Raw genomic sequence first — 12,061 nt, forward strand, 5'->3', positions numbered from 1 at the left:
CACCGCGCTGTGTTCTCGTCAGGCCACGCCCCCTGCCTAAGTCTTTAAAGTTGTCGTCTGGCACGTCACTTTCACGCGACCTCATCTTTGTCAGTGCACAAAATGGCGCCTTACAGCCTACTAGTGACCCGGCTGCAGGTGAGCGAGCTCAGGGCCCTCAGGGTTCACGGGGGCGGGGTGCCTCCTGCTGTGCTTGCGGCCGTGGGCGAGGCGGGCCCGACCTCGGGCAGACTTTTCGTGTAGTGTCCCGGCCGTGGGCCCAGTGTCTGTGCCCGCCTCTCTGACGCCCGAGGTCAAGGCGTCCCAGGCTCTGTTAGCTGCCGCAGCCCTTTCCCCGCCCCCGGTAAAGTATAAGCACAAGCAGCGGCGGCCGAATGGAGAGTGCAGGCTCCTCTTTCTCCTTCCTGAGGACCGCACTGCCAGTTCTCGTAGGGTTTCTTTCCGTTCCTCAAGGTGAGGACAAGGTGACTGGGGGGGGGGGTGCGGTCGTTGTAGAGCCCGTTAGGCCCAGTGCCTGAAGGGCTCACTTCCTATCTCAGTCTCAGAGACTTCCTAGCCAGTTCGCCCAGTACACTATTCCGTCCTTTGAGGACCCTGCGGAACTCACAGCCAAGAGTGCGCGGGGGATCTTTCTTGCCCGACGTAGTAAATAATAGTGACAATAGCAGTATCTCACGTTTGCCCGTGATTTCAAGACTTAATTCCTCATCATATCATTTGAGTCATGTCTAGCGAGATGATTATTCTCATTTTGATAGGTGGCGAAAGTGCTAGGAAGTAGGCAAAAGTTTCAAGAGTGTCACTGTCACTGTAGTGCTGTGTCCTGACATCTGCCCTCCTACCCCTCTGGTCTAATTCCACGTCAGCCAGCCCTCACAGACTGAGAAAAGGCGTGATGCTGGACTTAACATTTGTATTTTGAAGAATAATAGAATGGAGTATTTTGTGCTCACAATTAGTTCCTTTTACAGTAACATATGGGAGGGTAATGAGGCTCAACAGTTTGACCTTGACTCTCCCTTTGTGAACCGTCTAGAAAGTTGACTGTAACTGTGACTGCCAAATGTTTTTTTACCCCTACCTAACTTGACAATCCTTAAAAAAAAAAAAAAAGCCCAGTTACCTCAAGTCGATTCTGACTCATAGCGACCCTGTAGGACAGAGTAGAACTGTCCCATAGGGTTTCCAAGGAGCTGTTGGTGGATTCCAGCTACGGACCTTTTGGTTAGTAGCCAAATGCTTAACCGCTGTGCCACTAGGGCCCCTGACAATCTTTAGGAAGGTGTTATACTCAAAGGTTCAATGTCAGGGGAGTATTTTGTTAATAAAAATAAAGGAAGAAAGCACTCGTAGACATTCTCTGCAACCTTTTATGTTTAACTTTGTGAATACTTTTGAATCAAGTGGCGCAACTTTGATTATAGAATTGGAAAGTTGTGTGCTGTACTTTCAGGAAGCGTTGCGGTACTAGAAGTTATTTTTCATCACATTGGTTAAGTTTAGACTGTGGTTTAAGTATTATAAAATACTTCTCACAGTTTGGGCAAAAGCAAGGGATATGCACTTCATTATCTCTTAAGGTCTTTTGATTCTCTAGGTTGATGATGTGAAAATAGTTGTACAACTCCTGTTTTACCATGATGTATTGCAGTCAGGCAAGATTACTTGATAAGATAAATGATTACAAATTTATTGAGCATGGAAAAGAGTTTTTAAAAATGGCATGAGGATGGCGTCTGACCTCCAGCCCCACAAGGGGGAAGGAGAACCAAGATCAACAGTGCAAGGCTAGAGGTGGAGGCCAGACAAGCCTGCTCTATCATCTTTAACAATTCGGACACCAGTCATCCTTCGCACAGCGCTCTCTACTTCTTTCCTGGGTTCTATAATTCATTGCAGTGGCCACACAGAACTCACAGACCATACTCAGGACTAAGGAGTTTATCAGGAGTTGGAATCAACTCCCTGGCAGCTGGTTAGGGAAGTAACAGTTACAATTCAGGCTCCAGAACACTCAGGATACAGTTTTTCCCATAGGACAGCTTCTCCCCAGCTGTGGTTGCAGGCTCACCTCTTCTTGACCCTCGGCCTCTCCCCAAAGGCACTCAGCTTTCTCTCTCAGTGGCCCACATGCTGTCTCCTGCTGCCACATCTCTGCTGCCACTGCTTCTCACCATCTTCAGGGTTACAGCTCGCTCTCCTGCTTCCAGGAGCTTCTCAGTGCAGGGATCCCGGCCAAAGGACCTGCTCTCCACTCCTGGCTGTCCTTCCTTGAAGGTGTTAAGATCCTCCTCCCTGCTCTGGAGTTGGGTCTCTTTTAAGGCAAAACTGACCAGTCCTCTTGGTGGGCCACAATTACCCTATCACACAGTCCTACCCAGTCACCTGGGTAGGAGTTATAAGACCATGGCTAGAAAGGCAACACCCAAAAGTAATTAATTGCACTGCAGAGGTATATTAACAATGTTTTAGAACTGAAAGCAATCTTGGAAAACATGAATGTTAACCTTGTGTAGAAAGTTCATGTTCTACCCTGGCCCTGTGACCTTGAACAAGTTACTTCCTGAATCCCAGTTTTATCATCTGTCATTTGAGGATGACCTTCACTGAAGAAACATTTACTGAGTACCTGATAATCTTCTTTTCAGATTGTCTATAAAGTGATGAGCAAGTAGAATGTATTTGTTTACGATCGTCATAGAATCCAAGACCTTGAGAAACCTGAGTGACTTCCAGTAATAGTCCAGTTACTCTATGGCAGAACCAGGATTAAAATCCAGGTCGCCTTGTCCATTCAGCTAAAATGAATGAGCAGAATTTGCATCTGTGTTATTCCACTTTGCATTGTACCACCCTGCCTCCTGTAGCCAGGCTGTCTTAAGTAATAGCTAGCTAACATCATTCTCTGAGAACCTTGTGAATTTACCTCTTTTGTGTTGAGCTACACTTGAGAGGTGATGCTTTCTACCTAAGTTACCATGTCTTGGCAGAACCCTGTCCATGCATTCAATTCATTCCTTCTTCATTCACCACACATTTATTGAGCTCCCACTGCTTGCTGCAGATTCAGTGGTGAGCCAAGCAGACAATGCCTGTTCTCATGGAGCTTCCACTATATTCTAATATACCCTACAGCAGAGGGTCTCGGAGATGTTTCTCAGCCAAAATATTATTTTTCTGCCCTTGGCTAGACCAAAGGTGAATGTAGATAATAGAATGATGACTAACTACTACCACTCAGAGTAGCTAACATTTAGCTTACTGTTTGCCATTAATCTCACATGACCTTGCGAGATAAGGCAGACCTGTTAGCTTTGTTTTACAGATGAAGAAATTGCGGATTAGAGAGGAAGCATAGTGTAATGATAGTGAAGAGCATGGACTGGCATCAGGCTGCCTGGATTAGAACCCTGGCTGTAATGTTCACTAGCTATGACCTTGGCATATTCCTTTACCTCTTTGTGACTGTTTCCTTGCCTGTAAGATATGGATAATAATAGTACATCTATCTTATTTAATTCTCAATGATCATATTATGGCATCCCTGGGTGGTGTAGACGGTAAATGTACTTGGTTGCTAACTGAAAGGTTGGAGGTTGAAATTTACTGAGAGGCTCCTTGGAAGAAGGGCCTGACAATCTACTCCTGAAAAATCGGCCCTTGAAGGCCCTATGGAGCACACTCTGACAGATACAGGGTCACCATGAGTCAAAATTGACTCAACAGCAACTGTTTTTTTTTAATCATATTGTTGTTACAGATTAATTAGAATCCTGCATGGTTCCTAGCAAGTGGTATATGCTTGTTATCTTGCCTAGGGCCTTATCACTAGTTGCTAGCAGATGTGATTCGAATCTGCACCTTTCTGGTTCCAAAGCTCAAGATCCTAGCAAATGTACTATACTCCTTCCCTTTGACATTAAGACAGCCTGTTGACCAGGGCACCATTCATGCTCATAACCTGAGAATGGTGCTCTCTGGGTTGAAGGTTTACTGTTGTTTGACAGTACCTGCTACCAGGTGGTAAGATTGGAAACGGTAAAAAGTAAGAGATGAAATGTCTTATTTTTTAATATTTTTTTCTGTACAAATGACTATGGAGTAAATAAAAGGAATTAAGCACTTGCAAATATATTTCTCAGCTCTTTGGTTTTGCCTTGAGGTGCTGGGTTGCTGAGTGCTCACCATATGACCTTGGGAAAGTCCTGTAACCTTTTGCATGTAAGTCTGGGATGGCAGTTAACTACAAAGAAGTGTAATGTATTTGGCAGAAGTTAAGTTCTCTGTAAAGTGCTGTGTTAAAAATAAATCTTGTGTTGAATTGTAAAACAAGTCATTCTGGTTGCTTCTTCACTATGGTACCTTTTCAGCTGTCTCGTAGTCAATTGTTAATGTGAACTGAATGAATGAATAAACTTCCAGTCTCAAGTTTGGGTGGGAGGGTGAAGGGAGCAGAGTCACCATCCTGAGGACTAGAGGAGCACACTTGCTTTCTGAACCAACTGCTCCCAGAATACTTACTGAAAGCTTACTGTATGCCTAGCGCTGTTTTAGACACTGGGGACGCAGTAGTGAGCAAGAATGGGGAGACAGAAAATCAACAAGTAGACAGAGAAAATCATGTAGATAAGTGCTCTGAGATAGGATGGTGTGGTAGAGAGAGTAGGCTTGGGGAAGTGGCATAGCTTCACCTGGGATGGTTAGGGAAAGCTTCTCAAAAGAGGTGGCATTTCACTGAGATTTGAGTGGTAAGGAAAGCAGCCATTCAGCATTTTGGGAGAAGAGACTTCAAGCAGAAGGAGCAGCACATGCAGGGTCCCTGAGATAGGCATGAGCTTGGTGTGTTGAGGATAAGCAATAAGGCCAGTGTAGGTGAGGTGTTGTGAAGGAGGAGAAAGTCTGAGCAAGAAGAGGAGCCAGGGTCTTGGAGGTGCAGTGCAGTGAATAACTGTATTTTTATACAAATAATGTGCACCTTCTGTGTTTGTTTGCTGGCCAGCACTCTCACATTGCAAGATATTTTCCCAAGCATGCTATGGGAATTTGTTTTTTTTTTTACAGCAACATGTGGAAGAGGATTGGCATGGTGGCACTTGTGAGGGTGCCTCACAGCGGGAGGGACAGGGGAAGGGCATGGCTGGCAAACAAATTCAGAGCGTATGCGTTATTTGTGTGAAAATACGGTACTTGATATGGACCTTTCAGCTATGTACACTCTTGTAACTCATGCAGAGTGATTGGGTGGGACTATGCAGATAAGTTGCTTGTGGCCCACCACGGGGTTTGGACAAGTTGCTGATGAAGCAAATAAGGTGCATGGAACCCCTGTGAGGGGTGGGACTGTGCAAATAAGGTGTACGAAACACTACTGAGGGGATTGGTCGGTTTTGCCATCCTGCTAGGGGTAAAAGAAAGCCAATCCCAGAGCAAAGGGGTAGACCTCACTACCACCAAGAAGAGATGGGAGCAGAGTTCGTCCTTTGGACCCCAAGTTCCTGTGCTGAGAACCTACTAGATCCAGGAGACAGAGAGAGGGAGCTGTAACATGGAAGACAGCAAGAAACAGTGGTGCAGCTGTAGCGAGACTGACAGCGGCCTGAGACAGCTGTGGTGAGGCTTGCCGACCCACAGAGCTAAGAGCTTTGTAGCACTTGCCCGAGCAGGGCAGAGGCCAGGCAGAGGAGCCGAGAGGCCGAGGGCCAGGTAGAGGCCTGACTGTGGGCACGGCCGAGAAGAGGCTGTACTGACTGAACAAACTGTATCTAGATTTGTTCTGATCCTGAACTGTAACATGTTACCTCCCTAATAAACCACTGAACTGTAAGGATGGTTTGTGAGTTCTGTGTGGCCATTGCAACAAACCCAGCAGAGAAGTAGACAGTGCCGTGGGAGGGACAGCTGGTGACAGAATTGGTTAAAAAAAAAAAAAAGTTGGAGGGCAGAGGTGCGTTTGACCTGCACCTCATAGGAATCATCAGCCTTGGGCTGGTGGTGGTGGTGGTTATCCTTCCCCGTCCTGAAGCTAGGCGAGATCTGACACCACACCCCCGTTTTACAGAGGCCCTGGTAAGGAAACAGGGCTTTACTCCAACTGTAACAAAAATCCATTGGAAGATTTTAAGCAGGGGAGTGACGTTATCTGATTTATAGTTAAGAAGGTCATTCTGGCTGCTGTGTGAATGCTGGACCATCGAGGGACAGAGAGGAGGCGGGGAGACCAGTTGTGGGGGGGGGCTGTTGGAGTAGTCCAGGGAGTGATGACGGCGTCTGGGAGTAATTCTGATGGTGGTGATCATGAGAAGTGTTCAGATTCTAGAAATATTTTGGAGACAGACGGCTGTACGTGGAGTGTGAAGGATCGAGAATAATTGAAGATGACTCCTAGGTTTGGGGCCTGAACAATTGAGGGATGTGTTTGCATAGCACTTGGAGAACTGTAGTTCAGGCAGAAGCTTATTTTTAAATTCTGGATCCTTTCTTCAACTCTGCTCCATTGGCGAAGTACCTGTATTTCACAGGTGAGAAGGCTAGAGGACGGAAAGTGTCTTGCCCAGCGTCCATCAGAACCTTGTTCTTGAGTACGAACATCGTGTCTGGAGTGCTGGTCTAACTTTGTTCTTGTTCTGGTACCTGGTGTCTCCAGGAGGGCATCTGGGAAGGGTTGAAAGTTAATGTGGACGCTCTAGTGGAGTGGTCTCTTCGTGGGCTGCCAGGTTTCTTTGACATTCCTGGTTTTCATTCCAGGACCTGGTTTAGAAGGCAGTGATGGGCTCTGGTCTCTGGGCATGAAGGAGGGGAGAGACCGCAGGGGAGCTCTGCAGGGGGCAGTGCTTGCATTCTTTAAAAAGCAGCACGTGGAATGTTGTGGCCCTCTGGTGACATACCTGCAAAACAGGGATAATTGATAGCTACTGTCCCTTAAAGAAGGTTCTGAAGGCCTAATGATAATAGAAAAGTTCTTTTTAAACTCTGTTTAATGCTCTTTAAAGTTTGTGAATAGTTTCTGATGTTATTTTAGGAATAGTCCTTCCTAACATTGAGAATTGGGATATCCGCCCCCTGCCCCGATTTTCCCAGAACAGACCTGTAGAAGCTCTTCTTTATTTTGGGGATCCTGAAGGGCACGCAGAATGGTTTTCTCGGGTTCATTCTGCAAAACTTAAGCCAAAGGAGAGGAGACTAGCTTTGCGGCCAGATCTACAATTCCACCTTTGCTGTGTGATCTTGGGCAAAATAGTTAACCTTCTAGAGCCTCAGTTTCCTCATCTGTAAAATGGGAACACTACCTTCTGCCTCACAGGGTGGTTGTGAGTATTAAATGGGATGGCGAGTATGAAGTACTTGGGGCAAACCTGGCGCAGGTGTAGGCGCTTGGTGACTGTCTCCAACCCCTGGAGGTGGCTTGCAGCCTCCGTTTCCCTAGCATTTATCCTGTGCACATACACTTAAGGAAGACTGGTTCTAGAGAAATTACTTCTTCCTCCCATAATCTCTCTGGGGAGCAGGTATGCAGTAGTTGTTCGAGAGGACCCCTTGATAACTGCTGCTGTAAGGGAATTGGAGGAAGACGGACAAATGGATTCCCTGGCTCCCGGGTTTTGTTTTCTCTAAGTTAAAGGACAACACTGGGGGAGCGAGCTTCAGAGTCACATTTGCAGTAGTTTCATCATTAAGTATTACACATTGGTCCCTTGTGGAATTTAGACCCAGAGAACATTTCTGCTTTCTCCCTGCGGAGACGAAGGCGGTGTCTGATGGGGGTGACCCTTCCCTCAGTGGGGTGGTCCAAACCCGGGAGCTTTAATTCTGTGTGCAGTCATAAAGGGGTATCAGGAGTCCCTTTAACTGCCCACCCTTCGGTGCTTTGTAGCTGGGCTCCTTCACTTTCTGCTGGACATTAGGCCTGGGATTGTTATTCACAGGCATTCAGTGTGCTTTGATTGTTGGTCACTGAGAACTACAGGGCCGATCACGACGTGGCCCTGCTGGTGGGGGTGAAGTCAGCTAAGTAATTACTCCACTGGGCCGCAGCGCGGAGTGGGGCAGAGGGCGCTGGCTGACCAGCCTGGAACACGGATGCGGCATGGCATGTTCGAAGTCTGCCCATCTGCAGGTAAAGTTCTAACGCACGGATGAACCGTGTGGTCACTCAGCATTACGACGAGTGAAATACGTCGGTCACAGAAGGACAACTGTTGTGCGGTCTCACTTATGTGAAATGGCAAGTATAGGCCAGTGTATACAGAGCACAGTTTGTTAGTGGTTACCGGGGCCATGAAGGAAGGGGCCGGGGTGGGGTTGGGGTCGTCATTATTTGGGAAGCAGTGAGTTTATGGTGATGGGAAATTTGGCAACAGTTATAGGTGATAGTTGCACATGATTAATGTAACTGATCCCACTAAATTGCACACCTGAAGAATGTTCACTGAGCAAGTGTTACATTACACTTATTTTTACAGCTATTAGAGACATGAATCCAGGTCTGGGGAAACAGGAACCATATTAGCTAACGGGTACTGAGACCCAGACCCGCTGCGCCAGTCAGTGGACTAGATCTTGTTTTAGAAATGCTGCCTTGTTTGTCCTTCACAGCTACTCGAAGAAGTAGGTGTTATTAGCCTCTTTTCCAGATGATGAAACTGAGGCCCAGAGAAGTTAAAGCTGTCTGGGGTCAAAACCAGCAAGTAGCAGAGCCAGAGTTTGAGTGCAGGTTTGGTTGACTGCAGGACCTAGGCTTGTCACCGCTCAACCCAGCTGTCCCCCCAGAATGGTCCTCTGGGGGTAGGGACAGACTAGATTTCTGGCGCCTGGGTTAGAGGGGAGTAGGCTAGATACGGGGCCAGAGGTCACGGCTTCATGGCCCGTTTGGGTATGTGTCTATTTTTGCCTCCTGCACCAAATACCAGCAAGGCTGATGGGAGAGGCCAGAGGTGCGGGGCACAGAGGCAGCTTTAGTCCCTGCCTGAGCTTTGGCCAGCCGCACGGGCTTCTGTTGAGCTGGCGAAGGATGCCTCTCCCCAGGCGCGTTGCCACAGAGCTGCTGCCCAGGGGCCAGCGCGGGCTCAGGATCTGTATGCCGTTCACACTGTGCCTGGAGTCTTTGCTGCTGGTGCCAGCGGCAGATGAGTGAATTTATCAGCAGATTCCTAAAAGGAACCCCCTGCTGCCTTGGAGCCAATGTATTGGCTGTGACTTGGAGAGACTAGGCTCTGACCCCTTTCCAAGCCTCTGAAAAGGACTGCATCCCTTTTGTGCCTTCCATTTGCATAGCAACCGGGCTAGCTGATTGCCTCCTGGCAGGAAGGAATTGTTTAGCTTTGGATTCTGGAGACGTGCCAGGCTTCGCCTACTGGAGTGAGAGAAGATTGTTAGAAGCCCAGCAGCGGAGCCTCAGGAGGGTGTTGACTTGCATTCCCCTGTTGTCCACCTGACAGAACCCACCTGAGGCTTCCCTGGTGGGGAGGACGAGGCAGTTATAATGTAGGAGCTGGGAGCCTGAGGGTGGCTTCCAGGGCTGCCGAGATCATAGAGGAACTAGGGGTCTGAGCCCATCTGGGGCCTTGAAGTCATCCTGTTGGTGACATGGGCTGTCTCCTAAGGTACTGAGAGGGGCGTGCTTAGGCTGCATGACTCCTTGTTAGGCATTCAAGTGCAGAACGCGTGGACAGATGGAACCTTTTCAGTACATTGCGTCTCTCAGATGTGTTGTCTTAGTGCTTGAGACTTGCTCTGGGGTTTCTGATCTCTAGTGGCTGGGAAGGAAGAAGTGGGAGGGCAGGGGAGAAAGCCACCCACAGCCTTTCTCCAGGACACAGGCAGTTAGTGTTACTGGTAGCATCTCTCAGGAGAATTGAGTATAGTAGCTTACATTTACTGAGTGCCTGCCATGACCCTAGCTACTGAGCTTTGTGCTTTTCATACTTTTTCCTTAAAAAATACAGCATATTCATGAACACTGTCTTTCCTTCTCTCCATCCCAGTCCTAGAGGTAACCACTGACAGAATTTTGTCTTTATCGTTTCAAACTTTTTTTCTCTGTGTTTATAAACCATAAATTCTTTCTAATCCTCACAAAATCTCTGCTTTTTTACCCCCATTTTACAGAATAAGAAACTGAGGCTCAGAGAGGTAAAGGATCTTGTCTGAGGTCCCACAGCTAGGAAGGCTAAAATTCTAAGCCAGGTCTGTCTGACTCTAGAATCAATACCCTCTCTGCGACAATGCACTGGGGATGGAGGCTTTCCACAGTGACACTCTGACAGGTTAGAACAAGATTGGTGACAGACTTCTCTGTCACTTGCCAAAGCAGCTGCCTCAAGAAGCCAGTCCTCCTCCAGGAGCCTAGCCTATGCAGGCAGTTCAGCCTCTTCTGCTCCTCAGCTTGCCCACTGACATGTGGTTCCATGAGAGGTCGTGCCAGGATGGACAGAAGGTCACCTTGGCCCAGCCAGGCTGGCCTCCCGCCCGAGAATGTGTTAATCCTTTTGGATTGAACTGTTCTCTGCACCCAAGTGGTCCCGAGGGAAGACCTTCATCCTTTGGGCAGAGAGGGCAGTATGTCTGACCTTGGCCAAGTGGGCAGGCCAGAATGCAGAGTGGGTATGCATGTGACATGCCACAGGGCGGAGCCTTCCCCCATCTGTACGGCTCAGCGTGGCCTCTGCCAAAGGCTTTTGTCCGACTCGAAGTTGAAAGCATGGTGAAAAGACTTGTGTTTGAATCATGGCTCTGCCTTCATTTCATCACCAAATATTTCTTCAGCGTCTGTGTGTCAGACATTGTCCCAGGGTCTGAGTATGGTGGGGACCAAATAGACAAGTTTTCTGCCTTCATGGAGTTACCGTTAGTGGGATTTACCTTCTTATCTGTCTGAATCTGTTTTCCCATCTAAGCACAGGACAAGTTGACCTGTAACAATTCCTCTTGACAGAATGGTTGGGAGGATGGTATAAGATGACCTCTGTTATTTTGCCTGGTACAGTTTCTTTTCTCCCCTTTTAATTTTTATTGTGGTGGAATATGTATATCTCAAAGCATTTGCCATTGCAACCATTTTTATGTGTATAATTGAGTGACATTACTTATGTTCACCATGTCTTTTCTTACCTGGCTCTGTGGTGCCTGATTCCCCTGAGGTGTCCACTTTGGGAATGTTCCTTCCTTCTGAGTTTGCCCACTCTTCTGTGTTGATAAATGCAGGCTCAGCAGAGCCTCCTCACTCCTGGGGGATTGTGTCCAATCCAGCTAGGGAGGGACACCAGCAGACCAAGGAACTAAACTCCAGCAAAATCACTCAGGTTCAGGAGTTGGGGCTGAGCCTCCATGGAGGACCAAGCTCACCTGCCTGCTAGGCCCGGTGCAGGGTTGGGAGACACTGTCTGAATCCCAGTGAGAAGGACATGGGCTATGCAAGTTACCAGCTGTGTGGCCTTGGACAGGCTGCTTTCTGTCTCTGAGCCTCTACTTCAGGGCAGTAGGGAGGCAAGATTTAGCTGTTTTCTGCAGTGTGGCAGCAAACTGCCTGTTTACTCCAGAACATCTGTGGACATCTGGCTGCCATTCACCCTGATGGGAAACTCCCACCCAAGTGTAAAATTAGGGAGTTGTTTTCTAGCAAAGGAAGTGCTACAAGAATGCTTATAATGGAGAAGGCATGCTTACAGTTTTCAGTGACCTGAAGAGCTGACGTGTGGAGGGTTGGCTAAGCTCATTTGCTCAGCTCCAGAAGACGGACGGGGCTAGGAAGTTAGGTCTGTCACGTGTCAGGCAGTGGGCTGAGTACCTTCACATAGGTTCTCTCCTTTAATTCTCACTACCGCCTGTGAGGTTGGGATCCCCACTTACAGAGGAAAAGAGTGATGTTTAGGGGATTAAATAAAATCATACACGGTGACACAGCTTCCAAGGGACGGAGGAGGGATTTCAGCCCAGGTCTCCAACGAGGCATATTTCAGTTCAGTATAAGAAGCATTTGTTGTAAGACTTTAGAACTGTCCAGTAGTGGAAGAAAATGAGCTTCCTGGCCCAATCATGTTAGACCAGGAGGTTGCTGAGGAGAAGT

At 47.8% G+C, this 12,061-nt stretch overlaps 1 protein-coding gene across 2 annotated transcripts in view; it reads left to right on the top strand.

Annotated features, from left to right (window-relative positions):
• Positions 1–30: 30 nt before the first annotated feature.
• Positions 31–12,061, top strand: part of ACO2 (aconitase 2) — a 60,708-nt gene continuing 48,677 nt past the window's right edge. The window contains exon 1 of one of the 2 annotated variants that reach the window (XM_049884491.1): positions 31–138. In XM_049884491.1, the coding sequence (XP_049740448.1) occupies positions 103–138 (36 nt within the window). In that variant the 5' untranslated portion in view covers positions 31–102. The remainder of the gene's footprint in view (positions 139–12,061) is intronic. The other variant, XM_049884489.1, reaches the window with a different exon arrangement.

This window comes from Elephas maximus, chromosome 4 (genome assembly GCF_024166365.1).
Source record: "Elephas maximus indicus isolate mEleMax1 chromosome 4, mEleMax1 primary haplotype, whole genome shotgun sequence".
NCBI lineage: Eukaryota > Metazoa > Chordata > Mammalia > Proboscidea > Elephantidae > Elephas > Elephas maximus.